Raw genomic sequence first — 21,650 nt, 5'->3', positions numbered from 1 at the left:
AGGCCTAGACCCAGGGGAATCGAACCCACTAAACCAACAATACATCTTAGCATTGCGGGTCTAGCCTCTAAAATCGCTCGGCCATCGTGGCGTCTAAATCCAATAAAAAAAAATATGAACACTCTGGAGGCCACTAGAATGTTGGAATTTGACCGATTTCCATTACCCTCAATCTTTGAGTCCCTTAATCTTCTTTCCAAATGCACAGATTTCTAAGCGATTTTGCTCAATTGAAGACAATGTTTAGCTGCACAACTGTCAGAAATAGCAAAAATTTTGTCACTTAACTAAAGATTTTATTTTTATGTTTTACGTTGAATTTTAATAATAATGTATTAATTTGGATGATGAATTTGAATTTAAGAAATTGATGATTTGAAAAAAAAAAATTAAACTCAAATAACATTTTAATTAAAAGAGTTGAAGATTCTAGCGAAATATTGTCTAGTGGCTAGTGCCCCACGAGATATTTGTTTGCTTTAATTCTCTCTCAGCAATAACTTGGCCCGGTGTGGATTATATTTCTAGAAATACTGTATGATAAATTCTGCTGTCATGAACAGCAACCGAATTTTGCTGTTGAAAAATGAGTGGAAATTCATAAGTTGAAAATTAAGTGGGCCTAAAATTTATTTATTATTTTCCAGTTGGTTTTACTCGCAAGAGAGGAAAAACTCGGAAAAACTTCTTGGAGCTTCCGTTATTGTAGCTATTACTATTCTAATCCAGAAATTAAATGTGTTAAAAAAAACACTGTCCTTAAGTGAGCAAAATTGTATATATAGAACTATGTATTAACATACAAAGTTTGAGCGAAATGGAAATCTATCAAATTTTAGCAATCCATTGTATATCTCCTTATCTGTGTCCTTCAGAATGTTGATAATCCTCTCAGCTGTGTAGCTAAACATTAGCTGTTTCAGCCACAATGGGGACTGTACTCAGTAACGAAGAACATTTCACCTAAAATTGTGTGACAATTTTCAATTTTGTGTCAACTTGCAGGAAGGTGAAATTTCATCTTTTGATTGGATCTCATCTGAGGACTCTGATTGTCAGTTACCAATCAACGCCCCTCCAACCACAAGTACGGCTTTATTGATTTTGTTTTTTTTTGGTAGATTTTCTGCAAAATAGCATTTTTTTTATTTTCTTAGAAGCGAATAAAAATAATCAATAAACGTGACAAATCAACGTGATGCAAGAAGATCATAGGCGGACAATCAGAGGTCCTTCATTCAGTTATGCAAACATTAAATCCTTTAATGTTACTCCAGTTATTGGCTCTACGCCAATGTGTGACGTAGATTGTAGCCAACAAATATTAGTTTGAATTATGGTATACAGTAAATTTCAATGCTCCAAATATTCTAGCATGATTTAACTGGCCGAAAAGAATAAAAAAAAAAAAAATCTGGTATAAACTACTCACATGACTTCCTCTTAATATAATTTTCGAGTGGTTTTCAACTTATTGGAACATTTTTAACACACCTCAAATTGGCCAAAAAAGAATTTTTTCAGAATAATTTTCTAAATAAAAACTTTTAGTATAAATGCAGAGTTTATAGAAAACATTTTAGAACGAAAGGTCTAAAAAGGTGGAAAGCCAGTGGTACTTTCGGTAAAAGTTGCACTTTCCGTCTGGAAAAGTGGAACTTCCGGTAAGTAAAAGTGGTACTTCCGGTAAAAGTAGTACTTCCGGTAAAAGTTGCACTACCGGTAAAAGTGGTACTTCCGGTAAAAGTTGCACTACCGGTAAAAGTGGTACTTCCGGTAAAAGTAGTACTTCCGGTAAAAGCGGAACTTCCGGAAAATGTGGCACTTCCAGTAAAAATTGGTACTTCCAGTAAAAATAGTGCTTTCGGTAAGTGTTACGTCTGGAAAAGTGGTACTTCCGGTAATGTGAGTGATACTTCCGGTAAAAGTTGCACTACCGGTAAAAGTTGCACTACCGGTAAATGTGGTACTTCCGGTAAAAGTAGTACTTCCGGTAAAAGCGGAACTTCCGGAAAATGTGGCACTTCCAGTAAAAGTGGTACTTCCTGTAAAAATAGTGCTTTCGGTAAGTGTTGCGTCTGGAAAAGTGGTACTTCCGGTAATGTGAAAGTGATACTTCCGGTAAACGTTGCACTACCGGTAAACGTTGCACTACCGGTAAAAGTGGTACTTCCGGTAAAAGTAGTACTTCCGGTAAAAGCGGAACTTCCGGAAAATGTGGCACTTCCAGGAAAGTGGTACTTCCTGTAAAAATAGTGCTTTCGGTAAGTGTTACGTCTGGAAAAGTGGTACTTCCGGTAATGTGAAAGTGGAACTTCCGGTAAAAGTAGTATTTCCGGTAAGTGTTACGTCTAGTAAAAGTAGTACTTCCGGTAAGTGTTACGTCAGGTAAAAGTGGTACTTCCGGTAAAAGTAGTACTTCCGGTAAAAGCGGAACTTCCGGAAAATGTGGCACTTCCAGTAAAAGTGGTACTTCCTGTAAAAATAGTGCTTTCGGTAAGTGTTGCGTCTGGAAAAGTGGTACTTCCGGTAATGTGAAAGTGATACTTCCGGTAAAAGTTGCACTACCGGTAAACGTTGCACTACCGGTAAAAGTGGTACTTCCGGTAAAAGTAGTACTTCCGGTAAAAGCGGAACTTCCGGAAAATGTGGCACTTCCAGTAAAAGTGGTACTTCCTGTAAAAATAGTGCTTTCGGTAAGTGTTACGTCTGGAAAAGTGGTACTTCCGGTAATGTGAAAGTGGAACTTCCGGTAAAAGTAGTATTTCCGGTAAGTGTTACGTCTAGTAAAAGTAGTACTTCCGGTAAGTGTTACGTCAGGTAAAAGTGGTACTTCCGGTAAAAGTAGTACTTCCAAAAAGTGGCACTTCCGGTAAAAGCGGAACTTCCGGAAAATGTGGCACTTCCAGTAAAAGTGGTACTTTCTGTAAAAATAGTGCTTCCGGTAAGTGTTACGTTTGGAAAAGTGGTACTTCCGGTAATGTGAAAGGGGTACTTCCGGTAAAAGTAGTATTTCCGGTAAGTGTTACGTCCGGTAAAAGTGGCACTTCCGCTGAAAGTAGAACTCCTGGTAAAAGTGGTACTTCCGGTAAAAGTGGTACTAGCGGTAGAAGTGGTACTTCCGGTAGTTTTAGAGTTACTATCTCTGACTCTAATAAAACTCAACAACTCTTAACAATCGATTGGAATATTCGAAAAAAAAATCCTCTGTCTCTCTCTGATTGTAATAAAACTTGACCGGCTTTAATATAAATCGATGAAATTAATCGGATAGTTATGGAGTATGGGAACAGCTCAAGATAGATAGTGATTGCTAGTTTTGTTAAGTGCGCTAACAAATCATCGCTGGAACGAGCCGAGCTCTCACTCGAACGGAAAACAAACAAAGCTATAAGGCAATCATGTATTTAGTGCAATGTTATGCGTATATTAATTATGTGCTCGATTAAAAAAAAAACCCAATGCTTTGTGTGTGTGTGTGTGTGAGACAGTTGCGTCACAATTTGTAATCGTATATAACAAGATGGGGGAAGATCGCTATCACTTCACTAATCGTACATTCCGTCACACCCTCTCTTTCTGGTTATTCCATCAACCATTATTGTTTTTTTAGAAGATAAAATGTACCCGAATACCATGAAAGAGAATCAAGTCAAATAAAAAGAGAGAAAACTTAGTTTAGCACTCCTTTATTGTTCTTCGTTCTTATCTTCCATACAGAAAGGAAATGCCGATGTTTGAAATCACAGCTTATCACCATGCTTGCTATACAATAGACTGATTCAACATTGTGCTTTTGCTCGCCCCTTTTGCGTGCATCTTCTAGCAAAGCCGGTGATGGCTTGCCAGTCAAGAAAATTTATTGAAACGAATGAAAATTCCATTTCTTAAAGGTATTTTTTCAAAAATAATTTTAAATGTGATAGGTTCGAAATTGAATAGAATACTTAAAAAAAGTACGTAATTATATGAGACTGCCGACTTTTCATTCAAACACAGGTGGGTCATTCCATGTCAAATCAACACAAAAAAAGACCATTTTTGACCTCACCATCTCGGATTTTCTTGAAATTTGGCACATGTGTACTATTGGTATAGACTTGGAAAAATATGAAATTTTACTGTGATAAGTCAACTGGTTTATGAGTTACAGGGCTGTAAAGTTGCCAAAAATGGGCTGAAAAACAGGGAACCCCGTGTTTTTGAATTACTGTAGAAGCTTTCCTAATTGAGCCACAGACTTGGGATTGGTGTCATTTTATAGCATATATGATGCCCTTTCCTGTGATATGCGACACCATATGGGTTAGGATAAATAAAGTTTGTTAAATTTAAATTTAAAATTTAAATTTAAAATTTTTTAAAAAGTACATATTTTAAAATTTTAAAATTAATTCCATGAATAGCTAGTAGTGTTATGAATCACTGGCCAAAATATTAATTTGGGACGACAATGGCTTCATTGTTAAAAAAATTTAAGACTAAAGCTCCTTTTCATGGAAAATATATTTTAATAAAATTAAAGTAATAAATAAATTGAAAATAGTAATAATGAATCACTGAATCATAATTCATAATTATTAAGATTTAAAATATTGATTTTGAAATCATTTTTAGAATTAATAATTATGATTACAGTAATTATTCATATTAATTATAATATATTATTTTAATGAAATTATGCAGTTAATCAAATTATACAAAAATAATTCAATATCTTTGTTCAAGAACAGTCTTCTTTGGCTGAGATATCAGCCTCTTTAAGTTGGTTTAAGTCGGCAAAGGGCCTTGTGATTGCGTAGGGGGTTCGGTAAAGAGACTGGCAGCTCGTGCCAGTTTGCAACGACCCTATGGAAATCAAATCCAAACTTCACTAGAACTTTTTGAGTGGGCAGTAGAAAACATCACCAACATAGACTTTGCATATTCAACCCAGGAAGACTGTTGAATCTGAGTGTTTTTTAAAAAATCGGTTTGCTCAAGCATTGGCTATTAAAGGAACACAGCAATACCATGCTTTCATTCCCAGAAGTAAATCCAAAATATTGGTTAAAAACTTTTCTATGAACTCAGAAGCTTGCGAAATGGAAGTTTCAAAATTCCCTGATAATCTAAAATTAGCCGCCATATCAGGTTGTATATCAGTGTAGTCTATAAAGAAACGGGTGGCTTGGCATGGATATGTTTTAGAGAAAAATGAAGAACTTGATGAAGTAAAAGTAACTTTTCTTCATCCAGCTGGACCCTCTAAATCATCTCGCATCCAAGAAATGCCGATATTCTTTGGGTCTCAGTAATGGATGTTTTGATAAAAATTGATCCTGTGACTCTGACTGGAAGAACTTACATTATGTCCTACTAGAAAGTGATGCATGTCAAACAAATGACGCCTTTTCAAGCTTAAAATAATAAAGAGATCCTATTACTTAACAGTATGTTTTACTTTGGACTTATTAGTGGAATTATTATTAGCATTATTGTATTAACATGAATTCAGAGTTGAATTAATCGGATTGGAGCTTTAGTCTTAAATTTTTATAACAATGAAGCCATTGCTGTCCCAAATTAATATTTTGGCCAGTGATTCGTAACACTACTAGCAATTCATGGAATTAATTTTAAAATTTTAAAATATGTACTTTTTAAAAAATTTTAAATTTAAATTTTAAATTTAAATTTAACAAACTTTATTTATCCTAACCCATATGGTGTCGCATAACACAGGAAAGGGCATTATATATGCTATAAAATGACACCAATCCCAAGTCTGTAGCTCAATTAGGTAAGCTTCTACAGTAATTCAAAAACACGGGGTTCCCTGTTTTTCAGCCCATTTTTGGCAACTTTACAGCCCTGTAACTCATAAACCAGTTGACTTATCACAGTAAAATTTCATATTTTTCCAAGTCTATACCAATAGCACACATGTGCCAAATTTCAAGAAAATCCGAGATGGTGAGGTTCAGACCCCGTGTTGATTTGACATGGAATGACCCAGGTTTAGTTATTGTTTATTCGTTCATTTACTTTGCACTATGTGAAAATAAATGTATAAAACCTTTAAATGTTATTGAATATCATAAAATAATAATTTGTGAATATAAATGAACTACAGAGTTGTTTACACACTATCATCCTTGCGGCTCTTGGTAAGATTTATTAAAATTATTTAAGAAGAAATGGCTCTCTACTTGAAATTGGTTGCCGATCCTTGCTCTAGATGGAAGTCTTCCCATCAGCAATAACAGAAATACCCTCAATCAAAATGTTTCCGGTAAAAGTTTGTAGATTTATGTGTTTATAATCGCTATAAAAAGTATAAATATAACTGTAGAAACCGTATTTGAAGAAAATGTCGGAAGACTGAAAAATATATTCAGTGAAGTGGTACTTCTGATCAGCTGTTATCGAACAAAATTTAGAAATTCAGTCTCGTATTTGATTCTGATTAATACAGGAATAGGTGGTAAGCCTGTACAATGAACAGTAATGGCACATTAGAGGGAAATTCAGTCAAATGTATGATTCTTATTGATATTATACAGGTGGTAAGCCTGTACAATAAACAGTAATGGCACATTAGAGGGAAATTCTGTCGCATGTATGATTCTTAATTATACAGGTGGTAAGCCAGTACAATATACAGCAAAGGCACATTAGAGGGAAATTCAGTCCCACGTTTCTTATTGATATTGTACAGGTGGTAAGCCAGTACAATAAACAGTAATGGCACATTAGAGGGAAATTCTGTCTTGTAATTATGATTCTCATTAATATTGTACAGGTGGAAAGCCGGTACAATAATCAGTAGTGGCACTTTAGAGGGAAATTCTGGCGCATGTATGATTCTTAATTATACAGGTGGTAAGCCAGTACAATATACAGCAAAGGCACATTAGAGGGAAATTCAGTCCCACATTTAATCCTTATTGATATTATACTGGTGGTAAGCCAGTACAATGAACAGTAATGGCACGTTAGAGGGAAATTCAGTCCCACATTTAATTCTTATTGATATTGTACAGGTGGTAAGCCAGTACAATGAACAGTAATGGCACGTTAGAGGGAAATTCAGTCCTACATTTGATTCTTATTAATATGATACAGGTGGTAAGCCGGTACAATAAACAGTATTGGCACGTTAGAGGGAAATTCAGTCCCACATTTGATTCTTATTAATATGATACAGGTGGTAAGCCGGTACAATAAACAGTATTGGCACTTTAGAGGGAAATTCAGTCCCACTTTTGATTCTTATTAATATTATACAGGTGGTAAGCCAGTACAATGAACAGTAATGGCACCTTAGAGGAATGTCTGAACAGATCTTCTTCTCCCAGAAATACCCCTAATAGAATTTCCTTGGAAAAAGTAAAAGTTATAGATCCTCGCGTGTACAATTAGCACACTAAGCAGCTCTTCCGGTAAAATCCTAAAATAAATTAAAAAATTCTATTCAGTAAAATCATACTTCCGGTGGACCGATTTGAGGCCAAAACCCTAATTGTGTCCCTAATAGATGCCTAATTATGGGTTGCTAAGTATCGAATTTGAAATCTCGGCGAATTGAGTTTTTTGCAATTTTGCAAAACCACTTTTACGTCGAATAATTTATCTCTAAAAATTAGTTTTTAGTTTTGAGGTTTCTTCGAGTCAAATCTCGAGCATAAGTCGTGTGAGTGTTCAAACTCGTTTTTGAAAAAATAATAATAATTTGAACATTCTTAATATATGATAAATTGAAAAAAATAAATATAGTTCCTAAATATACCTAATAAGTACGTAAACAAAAATAAATAACTTGCAACAACTAGCCAGCTGTTCTACGTTAAGTATGAAATACGCTTAAATATAATCGAAATGGATAATTTTAAACATGGAACGCAGAAAGAGAAAAATTAATCTAGTCTATTCAAGAGCAAAATAAAAATATCGCCCAAAAAAAAAAAATCCATTTCAAATAAGTAAATTCTAGTTCGCGCTCTAAAATAAAACTATAACTAGAAAAAAAAAACAAAAATCATTCGTAAACATTCGGGTTACGTTCGGTAATGTTCGGTAAAATGATTCAAGCTGCAGGTAAACACATGACAATGTTGCCGGCAAATCTTGGGTGCTTTTGTAATATCAACTTAAAAGTAGTCAGTCAGCGTCTATATCTTGACGGAGCCAAAGCAAGATTGGTTGCTTAAATTTATAAAGAAAAATAATAAGGTGCTTCATTTTGTAAAATTATCATTATTTTTTAGTTTTTTTTTTTTTTAGTTATTTATAATTGAAATATAAGAAAAACTATTTATCATCTTTTAAGATTCAATTTATCTACGCTACTTCACAGTGAATTGAAAAAAAAGAAGTTTTGTGTTCTGATTTTATTTAAATTTAGTTTAGTTTCATTTACTTTGTTTTTCCTCTCTCCCTTTTTGGGGGAAATTCATTAAGAAAATTGTGAACAGAAAAACAAATATATATTCATTTTACCAGTATGTGTGCTGAGGTAAAGGTAAGGGTAAAGCCAATAATAATATTTTGTTTTTTTCTATAAATTTTCTTTGGTGGTGGGATTTCATAATTTAAAATTTTATTTTTTGCTTTATTTGGAATATGCTAGAATTTATTTTCTTAAAATTTTATGAATTTATTTAAACTATAAAATTTTTTGGATATCGTATTTCTTTTTTTTTTTTTTATTGCTACTAGAAATAAGGGGTGTAACCTTCTTTGATTTCTTTTGATACAGGTGGCCCTTACCCATAAATAAGAATTCTATTCATTACTTTTTCTTACATTTTTGTAGTTCTTATTATAAATTAAGTGACCTCAGTCATTTACTTACCATTACTTTAAAATTTAAGGATTCTTTCTTAAGTTTTTGACATTCGCAATATCATTTATACATTTTTCACTACTTACGAACTAGAAATTTATTATTAAAAATTTATTTTTTTTTAAACTAAAAAATTATGTTATTTTGTGGTAGCGTTTTTTGTTTTTGATAAGGTTTGTAAACTAAAATGATGTTATTTTATGGTAGCATCTTTTTGAAATGTTTTTTTAAACTAAAAGATTATTACGTCTTGTATTAATAATAAAACGACTATTTTTAAGGGGGTTTTGTTTATGGACAATAATCTAGAAAGACTCGATTTTTAGAAATACACATCACTTGACATTCATATAAATATAAATAAGTGGGAGAAATTTATGGAATTATTAAAGCCTTAACCCAAAAATTTCACAGAGCTGCTTCTTTTAAACTAAATCAAGTGCCCCGTGGAAATTCGCCGAAGAAAAAAAATCTAGAACAGGAAATCAATGATGAATGTTTTGTTTGTTTTTTTTTCCTTTTTGTAGCTGATTTCATTTTTTCTTGGTTATCATCCGCCTGTTCTCATGAGGTCTTTTGACAATCTTCAGGATTGGTTGATCGAGTAGCTCTAGTTCTGTGCGTAGTACGTATTTTCGGATGTGTCTTGTTTTTTTTGCTTGTTCATCTTGGAATACCACTATTTGTTGTAGATACCGGAAGACCAAGTTAATAGGCTTGAAAACTAAGCCACGTGATGAAGCAGTAAGAAGTCTTGAAAAAAGATTTCCTTTGATGCGTTACCAACAAAATAGGGGTCCCCAAATAAGTCCTCCAAGAGAAAATGCTATTTTCAGGAATAGATTTTTTTTTTCACAATCCCAAACCACCTTTTTCTCTTTTTCTTCATTTTCATTTTCACCAAAAGAAAAATCTTAAAAGCTAGCATGAGAAACGGCTGGGATCTTTTTTTTTTTTTTTTTTGAATTTCACCATCTTGTTCAATACCCAGCTTCTTAGAAGTCTCTTAAATATAGATTTTTCTCTATACTTTGAAGGCACTTTTCCAGCAAATCTATTCGTCCAGTCCACAACACACAAATTCCCAATTTTTCTAATTTTCTGAAAATTTTGATTAAAAAAAAAGAAATTCTAGCAATCAATAAAACTTGGTAATTTTCTTTGAGCTTTGAGATCAGAATTTAAATTTTGTTAACACTTAAGTACTTCAAGTAAGCACACTTAATACACTTTGAAAGCATACACGCACGCACTGTTTAGTTGGAAAACTTTGTCCGGTCCCGTGCTTTAGAACAAGTTTATGCAAATTGTTTTAAGTGACGTCCAATTCAAAAGCACTTTGAATACTGAAGAAAAGTTCACTGCAGAACTGGTCCTTATATCATATAAAAGATGGAGAATTCAGTATGGCCACTTTTGGGTAAAAAAAGAAATTTCCCTTTTTTAAAAATTTTCTTTATTTTTTCTCATCCCAACTACAACATTAAATTCAAATAAATATTTAGTAAACAATCGCAAGTTTATTAAGAATCTAGAATGGCATTAAAAGAAGGTTGTGTAATTCAAGACCCTCCCAAACTATAATCATATTATAAAAAGTAGCATAATCACGGATTAGTTCGATTCGATTGCTAATGAATTCATCTGTAATTGATTATGCCAAGCCTCATTATGCAACTGATTAGTGATATAACCACAAATTTAAATATCTGAACTACATCAATGTGCCCATTAAATATGGAGGATGCTGTGATTAATTAAAATTGTATTTGCTATTTAAAAAAAAAGAGAATCTATTGTCAATTTAAGTATTACAATAATGTTATCATTACTGTAGAGTTGCCTTACCTGAGTCAATGTGATTAAAATCCGTTTTAGTGCAGTTCTCTGGGAGGGGGGAGGGGGCAACAAAGAGTTGTTTCAGTGTTCAACATCCGATATGCACACTCACGCGACTTCCTCATATCGTAGTTTACGTAATTTAATTTTCACGGAACTTGAAAATTCGTATCTACCTAAATCTATACCAGCACTTAATTTCCATTCCATTTTCCTTTGTCTTAATATCTGTGAAATTTTAGACACCAATTAAATCCTTAATTACATTCTTATTACACGATCAAGTCCCCCCCCCCTATGAAATGAGGTCATAGAGAAAACTCCGATAATAACTCCCCCGCCCCTCGCCCAAATGTGAGCTCAATCGATTTTTCCTAGGGAAAATGTTGCGCAATAATCTGAATCTAGTTGTGAAGAAAATCTCCTGTAACTTGAAAATCCATTCAATGAAGAGGTACTTCCGGTCGGCTGGATTCTCCGCCCCCCCCCCCCGTAAGGTTCGATGATGGCGCTTAATTCGGATTATTGAAACTTCCTGTGTGAATGTTGTTGCGCTGGCCACAGACAGACAGACGGACACTTTTTTCCGGAGTCCTTTAAGCGGATATTTCTGGTAAAAACTGGAAATAGATAATTTGACACGATCACAGTACTTCCGTTCAGCTAGTAAGAGAAAGTCGAGAGATTTCACACCAGATTTGTTAATGTATTTGTACTGATTTCATTTTTGTTTTCGTATTTACATATACTAATCATACTAAGTGTTCAGTCTGAGCTCTAATTGGTTAATCTATGAAACTATTTTCATCGTAAAAGGAAAAAGTTATGGATCCGTTTTGCTAGAAAATTCCGGAAAACTATTTCCTCTTTAAAAAATTATTAAAATTTTATTATTATTACCTATTATTATTATTATTATTATTATTATTTATTTATTTTAATGTTTAAGGCGCGACAACATCTAAGGTTATTGGCGCCCAGAGCTTTTTTCAGTGCACTGCCGGCCTCCGGACAGTGTTCTCTCGTTACAGGCCAGCTGTAAAGAAGCTCCCCTAGGATGATTTTTTGTTTTTATTATTTATACATTTTTTTTAAAAAAGAAAATCCCGTTTCCCACCCTCAATATTCTCAGAAGAAGAAAATTGGGATATAGTTTATTGAGAGGGGCGTAAATAGTTTATAGACCTCACGCAATTTTCCAGTAGATAAACTCCTAATGGAGAGATAAGGTGTAAGGTGACGTCATGACGAGAGAACTCCATTGAAGGGAGGAAGAAGGTGTTTTTTTTTTCCTCAGACTATCTGCAAATTTTCCTTTACATCAATTGCAGATAATCTGTAGATTAACAGCAATACAATTTTGGACAAGATTATTTTTCCCTTCAACAAAACTAATTCTGTTTCAGTGAAAATGCCACATTATAAAAGAAACACACTATTCTTGAAGTTTGGACATTTGGTATTTTTTTTATATTTATATTTAAAAAAGTAGATATTCTAAAAATGCCTTTTATTTTGCATTAAGTGGATGATAGATAGCTTTGGTGTAAGGGCGGGTGTTGGTCTAGTGGTCAAGAGAGTGGCTTTGTGTGAGGGAGATCGCCAGTTCGAATCCCGCGTATGACTACTTTTTATTTGTTTGGAAAAAATTGTTTATAATAAAGTATGAGTCCACGACACCTAATTGGTAGTTGGACTTAATGCCCCGCTTGAAAAAATAGGCATTGGTGTAAAATTAAGGTACCAATTCAGGGGGGGGAGGTCCCTTAAAAGGGTTATTTTTGGTAAAAATTCCAAAAACGGAAAATTCTCTTACTGTAATAAGGTTAGACGAAGTAAAACTTGAAAGAATATTTTAGCAAACTACTTTCTAAAATATATTACTTTCCATTACAGTGGTACTTCCGGCGGACACGATCGCAACACTTCCTTTTCTCCATGAAAAATCGATGCAAAAATATTGTTTTGCTCTCATATACCAAATAATTGAATTTTTTTGCTAGGGAGATAATCGATTTTTTTTTCCGGCACATCGACTTCTACGGCGGTCATTAGCGGCGATAATCGATTTACTTCTAATTATGGTGCAAGATTAGGTTTTACTGTGGTAATTACTTAAATATAACAGCAATTTTATTTTGTTGTCATAAAAAAAAATAATTAAAAATAATAAATTAATTAAAACTAAAATAATTATTGTAATTTAACACTGCAGGAATGAATTTAAACAGCAATTTGGTGTCATTAAAAATTAATTTATATTTATTGTAATAAAAAGAAAGACTTGTAGAAGTTCACCTGATAATTACGACAATAATTTAGACAAATTATTTTAATAGCAGCTATAAATAACTAGATAGAAAGCACATATAGAAACAGTATCTCCAAAATTTGTAACTTATATTATATTCACCCTATTTACATTAAATATTTAATTTTTATATCTTTTTAATTACAGTACGTACATATTTTGTTGACGTTGTGATATTTTGTGTAATTGGATTACAGATTGGATTATAATTGTAATTGGGGATTTCGGTGAGATATATCCTGTACCTGAGATATATTTACAACTTAAGATTGGTAAAAGTTTTTGGTAAAAGGGCGCCACGGCAGCCGAGCGGTTATAGGCTACCCGCAATGCTAAGATGTATTGTTGGTTAGTGGGTTCAATTCCCTAGACTAGGCCTTGGATTTTATTTAATGGTTAATATGAGAAATTTCCGTCCACGACACATAATTTAGTAGTTGGACGTTAAGCCCCCGCCTGAAATTTAAATCTTAAGATTGTTCCGTTTAGGTAAAGCATATTCTAGGATAAATTGGGAAAAAAATAGATTCCGTAAAATGACACTTCCGTTTTTGTTGTCTTGACCCAAATTCTTATTGCTTGAATTTTTTTTGGGTTCAATTTAACGCTCGTCAACATCCGGTCATTGACGCCCAGAGACCTGCAAAAAAAAAAAAGCTTTAAAGGAAGAGAGAACATCCAAGGGCCATCATCAGCTGAGTTTCGAATCCGAGCTCAACGTAACGGGGATCAACACAGCAGCTAATCCTTCCTTCTTGAACCCAACTACAGAATCTAATCTATCAGCGATAGATTTTCGTTTTTTAAGTTAAGCTATAAACCTAGAGATCATTATTTTTTTTTTTAAACAACTTGTCCGCCCGTGAGATGGAGGTCCCGGTTTCGAATCCCCAGCTGCTGACCCTTAGATTTTCACTTCCTAGGAGCTTCTTACAGCTCACTGTCCGGTGATGGACAGTGTTGTCTGCAACGAGAGAACACTGTCCGGAGGCCGGCAGTGCACTGGAAAAAGCTCCGGTCGCTAAATAACCTTAGATGTTGACGCGCCTTTAAAAAAAAAAACGTCAGTTTCTAGGAGATATTAACACGGCCATTTCCGGTTTGAAGTCAAAATCAAAAAATCGATAAAAGAAATTGAAAATTCATCTAATATTACGTAAATTTAATTACGTAATGAAAACAGGGTGACATTATTTATTAATCAAGATTCGTAATTGTGATTATGACGTATCAAACTTTCTTGGAAAAGTTTTAGAGATACCGCCTCCCCCTGCCCATCAAAGTTACCCCCCCACTTTGTTAGTATTATATTAACCATTCTACTTTGCTTAATTAATTTATGCATAAATGTATGCTGCGCAATGGTCCCGGTAGCCATGGACTATTTACTGTACAATGCTATTACCATGAACCAGAGAGACGTTGCAGCTGTGCTACGCCCCTCCCCCAGCTACCGTTAGATCTGGCTTTATATTATTGTAAGTTTAATCAAGAGTAGCCACCCTCCACCCGAGCGTATGGTATAATTTGCAAAACAAATATTGCACAATCGTAATCAATGATTCACTTTCCATGGTGAGCTAGCTCTGGGATCCGAGGAAATAACCTGCGATTTGCAATAGTAGATTTGAGTTAACAACGTAAATTTTGTGGTGCCCCAGAGTGACGTAAAAACTCTCACACTTTGTCTTATTAAAAAAAGTAATGCCTATTTTTTCTGGCTGCCTTTACGTCCAACTACCAAATTAGAGGTCGTGGACGGAGGCGACTAGCAAACATACTTTACTACAAAGTTCTCATATTAAACATTAAATAAAATCCACGGCCTAGATCAGGAAATCGAACCCACTAAACCAACAATACATCTTAGAATTGCGGGTCTAGCCTATAACCGCCCAACAATACTTTACTACAAAGTTCTCATATTAATATTACGTAGAAGTTGAGGTCATACATTATATTCCAATGATACTCTTTTAGACTTAAAGGAAAAGTTAACTACGCTATCTCTTACCCAGTAATGCTTTAAGATGGACTTTACTGAGAATCAAATAATAGTTACAAACTCTTGGTACTTGAAATAAGGATGATGTTCTAAGAAAAGCCGGCAGCCTCCGAGATAATCCTCCCAAATATAATGATAAAACAAAATAATTTACTCAAGCGGCTTTTACTTTCACTTGTCTATTTATTGACAATCCGTCTCATGGTGGCACTGAATCGAAATATCAAGTTTTATCTGTCCCTCAGCAAATCAATTTTCTTTTTTTTTCGACTCAGAAGATCTCTCTAGACGAAATATACGAAATAATCGAAATAAAATGCCTAAATACATTAGTCCATACGACCTTCCCTACTTTTGTACCAATATATGTTCGATTATTTCTGAAGTATTATTGATCGATCAGCAATCGATTTAATTAAAACAGAAGTAGTATTAGGCATTTCATGTACCATATGTCAAGGTCAACAATAATAAGCTTGCGAACCAATCATATGTTTTACTTAATAGACACTATTATTAATGTGGTTTTATATATTTCGTTTCACGTTCAAAATAGTCTTTATTACTGTATAATTGGGAATATTAAAAAGTTGTTTTTACAAGGATGTAAAATTGATTTTTTTAAATATTTGATTCAGGTGTATAAAATGTTACAAAAACAGGACATATCCATTTCAATAATTTCAGTTTTCTCAACTAAGTTCGTTTTCCGTTTCTTAACTTAAAAGTTGGGGGAAATATTAAAATTGTCAAAACAGTCCTTAAAGTTAACGTAAAGTCGTAAAAGTGAAGCTTAATTTTCAGCTAGAGGGCGGGGACTTTAAAGTCCAACTATCGATTAAGTAATAAATCATGATTTTATTAAAGTATAACTTAACTTTACTGTAGAGTCTAAGTCTTAGGAATGGGATTGGTAGGGTTCTGGTCCTTCAGCATTATGTATTAGTAAAGTTGAGAATGATTTAGGGCTCTTAGGGGGAAAACTATATCAATATTAAATCTCAGTATTTAGGGCAGAATATATTTATGAGTCAAGATGATGTTGCAACACCTAGTTTTTAGAATAGGGTTGTGGGATCCCTTTTGTTTTTTGGGTGTGTGTATGAAATAGATTACATCCTCTGGGTGTTGGTTAAAGTCAGCGAACCTCATCTCTGTCCTTTAAAAAAAGGGCATTTGCCCCAATCCACTGTTTGTGTTTACTGCTAGCATTTACCACTATTCTAGCAAGAGAAATTATTTTATTAATTTCTTTAATTTTAGAGACCAATTTTGGCCGGGAATTTTTATTTAATGTAATGCCGGTCTCTGGACAGTGTTTTCTCGTTACAGGCTGCATTGCCCATCCGCCGGATAATGAGCAGTAAGAAAGCTCCTAGGTAGAAAAAAAGGGCTCCAAGAGCCGGCTGCTTGTTACATGCGAGCCAGAGTCCTATAAAATCAACTAGGCTTTCTGTAAGGTAGCCATTAATACAAATAAAAATATATATATATTTGACCGAGACGCCACAATAGCCGAGCGGTTATAGGCTAGACCCGCAATGCTAAGGTGTATTGTTGGTTTAGTGGGTTCGATTCCCGGTGTCTAGGCCTTGCAGTTTATTTAATAGTTAATATGAGAAATTTATAGGAAAGTATATTTGGTGGTTATAGGCTAGACCCGCAATGCTAAGGTGTTTTGTTGGTTTAGTGGGTTCGATTCTCTGGTCTAGGCCTTGGATTTTATTTAATGGTTAATATGAGAACTTTGTAGTAAAGTATGTTAGGCGGTTATAGGCTAGACCCGCAATGCTAAGGTGTATTGTTGGTTTAGTGGGTTCGAGTCCCCTGGTCTAGGCCATGGATTTTAATAGTTAATATGGGGAATTTTGTAGTAAAGCATTGTTTGCTAGTCACCTCCGTCCACGACACCTAATTTGGTGGACGTAAAGCTTGCCTGAAAAAATAGGCAATTACTTTATTTATTTGACTGAAATTGGCCGTAATCTTTCTTTCTTTTTTTTTTCTTATGGAGAAATGAATCGGCTGCCGAAAAATAGCGAAAAAATAGCAAAACAGATCTCTTGAAGAAATTTTTGATATTAAAAGGAAGTTAAATAAATTGTGTGTGTGTGTGTGAGAGAGAGAGAGAGAGGGGGGAGGGAGGGAGGGAGAGAGAGAGTACCCCCAGTTTTTGCAATTGACTGTACAGCTAATATTCTCCCAAATATGGAAACTGATCAGGTTTATACAAATAAATATAATCTTTAATAAGAACTTCAAGAACGAGTTATGGACCAGTATAATTATATCTTATCCAATGATTTGTTATTTCCTGCTCTACAGTATTTAAACAAGAACAAAAAACAATGAAACAAGTTATTTATGTGTACAATTACACCATCAAATTAATTATAACGTGCACTGAAGCGCAATAACGTACAACGTTCTTGCGGAAGACAAGACGATCAAGGTGTAATAAAAAATGCAACTAGCTGAGGTGTAAAAACTTTAGAATACCGGTTTCCATTGTTGGCTTTTTGTCCTTCACCTTTCCAAGAGGATGGGTCATAGCTAGGAGAGACCTCCTCCTCATGAGGGTCTCCTCCCCTCTAAACACTGTGTCTCTCTCTCTCTCTCTCTCTCTCTTAGAACCTCGCCGTTCCAGAGAGCAAGCTAGTCGCAATTGGCACATACCATCTATCTTTGCTTACACCAATGTTGGTGCTACTTTTTATCCAGTTTTTCTTTTGCCAATTTCTTTCGCTTTTTTCTTTAACCCTCTTTAGAAAAGTATGGCAATCGAGAGCGGTTTTTTTTTTTTGGTTCATATTTCCACCTATACCGGAAATACACGTACTGAGGTACTGTGCTTCCTGTAACCGTGGGATTCGGTTTATAATCAAGTACAAGTTATCTGAGATCAAACTAAAATAATCATGGGACAATTTATTTAGTTACTTTATTATTTAAAAAAGCTCAGCTTTAATTAAAAATAAATAAATTGTCTCTTGGAAAAAATTTATAGCAAGTAGACAAAGTTTAGCTTTGTATGACGTCACTATAAATTACGCAGATCTGACTGGAAAAGCAGCTTCATTTACAGCAAGTTGCGTGTTGTTTAAGTAACGGAAGCTCCCCCCCCTCCGCCCTCAATTTGCTCCGCAACTCTTCATGAGTAAACATGCGTTCAGAGGGAGCTTTTACGCAAAAGTATCTCTCTGGGAGCAAGATAACCAACCAACTCTTGGAGGGATTAGTGAAAAAGATTAATAAGTAGAGCGTTCTAAGTGTATCTATCTCTTAGTTTCCGGCAAATATTTTGTTATTTCCTGTCGCCTACACTGGAATAAAAGGAAGTAGTGGGATCGTAAGGTTTCCTTTTAAAAAAATCAAGTCAGTGATATCCCTGATATTTAACTGAATTCTTTTTTTTTTTTAAATAAATATGTACAGGAGTTCCTCAAGGCAGCATCCTTAGCCACATCTAAACACCTTCAACACTACCTAGGCTGACATCACTGCCATCCTTTCTAACCACTCAGAACCATCAAGAGTACCTCAATCTCCATAGAAAGCTGGTACATCGATTGGCGCATAAACTTTAATGAAAACCACATAACTTCCACGCTCAGGTGTCGAAACGTGCCCAAATATGATCTTACTTAACACAATCACATCTCTATCTTGAAGTAGTAAAGCTTCCTGGGTTTCTACTTGGACAGTAGACCCATTCAGGAGCCTCAAAAGACGGACAACTCAACAAAAAGTATGGACAACTAAGACCCAAGATTGGACCTAAATTTAAACTAAGCACACTAAGCCTTCAACAAGACTTAAACCCATCTGGACGTACGGATCTGAGCTGGGGCTCCAATAAACCCACTAATATCTCTCCTATCCAGTCCTTTCAACCATAACTCCTGCACTGCATTGTCATTGTTCCCGATTATTTCTTTAACCACTTTCGCCCTTCACATTAGATCTAAATATCCTCCTTTTTCACCAAATCTATCCATTCAAGTTTCCTCAATTGCCACAGAAGCCAATCCAATCATTAAAATTTCAGGCGCCACGGTAGCCGAGCGGTTAAGAGGCTAGACAGACCCGCAATGCTAAGGTGTATTGTTGGTTAGTGGGTTTGATTCCCGGTCTTAGGCCTTGGATTTTATTTAATGGTTAATATGAGAAATTTACAGTAAAGTATGTTTGCTAGTTGCCTCCGTCCACGACACCTAATTTGGTAGTTGGACGTAAAGCCCGCCTGAAAAAATAGGCAATTACTTCACTTTTTTTTACTTTACTTTTTTAAAATTTCCTAGATAGAGTCAGCATTGGCTAATTGATTTCTTTCTTCCTGTAGTGTCCGTACGGTTGCATTCTGCAACGGCTATGCCGGCCACTTTTTGCGTCAAACGAATAGTGATTGATTACACACTACCTACACTTAGACAAATAGTTTAGTACATGTATTATACAGGTAGCGATAAAATAAAATTAAAAAAAAAAAAATTATAATTACCTTTAAAGAAGTAGTAGCTACCATAAAAGGAAGTCGTACTTTTACTTTTAATGTATTATACAAAAAAATATTGCGTAATACACATGTATAATACAGTTCCATATCTACTTGGCATTCAGAAAGAAACCTCATTACTGAGAATCTCTAACTTTGGTATCGCTTATTCACTTTTCCCCCTTCCAATTCTCGTTTCTCTTTTAGAGCCCTTTGAAGGGTGCAATCCGTTTTCCTTGTGTTTGGAATATAATAAATGTACCCTTATAAGAAAAAGAAGACGCTAGGGTCTTGGAACAGAGAGATAGGGTGCGAAGGAAGTATAAAGTGAAAACAATAAAGACTTACCCCCACTGCTGCAAACAAAAGCAAAAAAGAAATAAATCTTCCTGATTAATATTTAATAAAGATTTATTTTTTAAAATATTAAAATGTATTCGATACACTTAATTCTCAGCGAATTTATTTTATTTATTTAATTAAACATCTAAAGTCAATTAATGGCACCCGGAGCTATTTTCAGTGGATTGTCAGGCTCTGGACAGTGTTCCCTCGTTGCAGAAAACACTGTCCACTCCCGGAGCGTTCTCCTGAGAAGAGAAAAATAAATCCTTAAGAGCCATACTTTTTTTAAAAACTCTGAAAAACAGGAACACCAATTTTTCGTACTCCAGAAATGAAAAAAAGAAGAAAAAAAAAAATTGCAAGTGGGAATTGAGGGGAAAAAAAGAAAAATCCATTCATCAAATAGTTGGCACTTCCGGTATTCGATCTATAGTACAAAGTTTTGGAGCTTCCTGCAATTCACTCCCAAACATTGTATGACCATTTCCCCCACCTAACTCATTTACTTCCGGAGACGGCCCATGTATTTTCCTGTTCAGAGGGTAATTACGAAAAATTAACCATTTTTCCTAATATTTTTTCCCTTTTCAGCTTCATTGAGTGAGTGAGAGAGAGAGAGAGAGACGATAATCATAAATAATGGTTAACTCTATCACGTAATTCTATATTTTATTCCACCATATATAGGCATAAACCGTTCAGTAAAAGTTATCCCGTAACCCATTAATCATCAAATATACGAGAAAATGCGCTATTCGCATGATTTATACCTAACAAAAAAATTTTTAACAGAATTTCTATTTATCATAAAATATCACATTTATCAATGGGTTTTCGTCCACCGATATATTATTCTGTTGTGTTCAAGAATAATTTATAGCCTATGAATGTATTGTGGGTTATTCATTTCATTCATTAAAAGGCTAATTATCGTAATATGATTTAATAGAATTTAAAAGAAAAAAAAAGACGTGTCTTATTTTTATGGATGTATTTTAAATTAAAGTCAGGCGGGCTTTACGTCCAACTACCAATTAGGTTGACGTAGACGGAGGTGATTAGCAAACAATACTTTACTATAAATTCCTCATATTAAACATTAAATAAAATCCAAGGCCTAGACTGAGAATCAAACCCACTAAACCAACAATACATCTTAGCATTGCGGGTCTAGTCTCTAAGAACCTTCTAACATATTTTACAATTGAATTCTCATATTAAACATTAAATAAAATCCAAAGCCTAGACCGAGAATCGAACCCACTAAACCAACAATAAATACATCTTAGCATTGCGGGTCTAGTCTCTAACCTTCTAACATATTTTACAATTAAATTCTCATATTAAATAAAATCCAAGGGCTAGACCGAGAATCGAACCCACTAAACCAACAATACATCTTAGCATTGCGGGTCTAGTCTCTAACCTTCTAACATATTTTACAATTTAATTCTCATATTAAATAAAATTCAAGGGCTAGACCGAGAATCGAACCCACTAAACCAACAATACATCTTAGCATTGCGGGTCTAGTCTCTAAGAACCTCCTAACATATTTTACAATTGAATTCTCATATTAAACATTAAATAAAATCCAAAGCCTAGACCGAGAATCGAACCCACTAAACCAACAATAAATACATCTTAGCATTGCGGGTCTAGTCTCTAACCTTCTAACATATTTTACAATTAAATTCTCATATTAAATAAAATCCAAGGCCTAGACTGAGAATCAAACCCATTAATCCAACAATACACCTTAGCATTGCGGGTCTAGTCTCTAACCTTGTAACAAATTTTACAATTAAATTCTCATATTAACCATTAA

The 21,650-nt window shown here is 34.4% G+C and overlaps 2 protein-coding genes across 3 annotated transcripts in view; one reads left to right on the top strand and one right to left on the bottom strand.

Annotated features, from left to right (window-relative positions):
• Positions 1-21,650, bottom strand: part of Miga (mitoguardin) — a 236,717-nt gene that overhangs the window by 99,187 nt on the left and 115,880 nt on the right. The window lies entirely within an intron of this gene.
• LOC141459676 (protein unzipped-like) overlaps positions 8,056-21,650 on the top strand; it is a 125,869-nt gene continuing 112,274 nt past the window's right edge. Inside the window, exon 1 of one of the 2 annotated variants that reach the window (XM_074139024.1) lies at positions 8,056-8,214. Coding sequence is in view for 1 of the 2 variants with exons in the window: in XM_074139023.1 (XP_073995124.1) it covers positions 8,486-8,503 (18 nt within the window). In the remaining variant the exon portion in view is untranslated. Of the gene's footprint in view, positions 8,504-21,650 lie in introns of both variants that reach the window. The other variant, XM_074139023.1, reaches the window with a different exon arrangement.

Source organism: Rhodnius prolixus, unplaced genomic scaffold (assembly GCF_049639745.1).
Source record: "Rhodnius prolixus isolate KJV_2025 unplaced genomic scaffold, Rpr scaffold_17, whole genome shotgun sequence".
NCBI lineage: Eukaryota > Metazoa > Arthropoda > Insecta > Hemiptera > Reduviidae > Rhodnius > Rhodnius prolixus.
The sequence above is the reverse complement of the archived record's forward strand: the minus strand, read 5'-3'. Positions and strand labels throughout refer to the sequence as shown.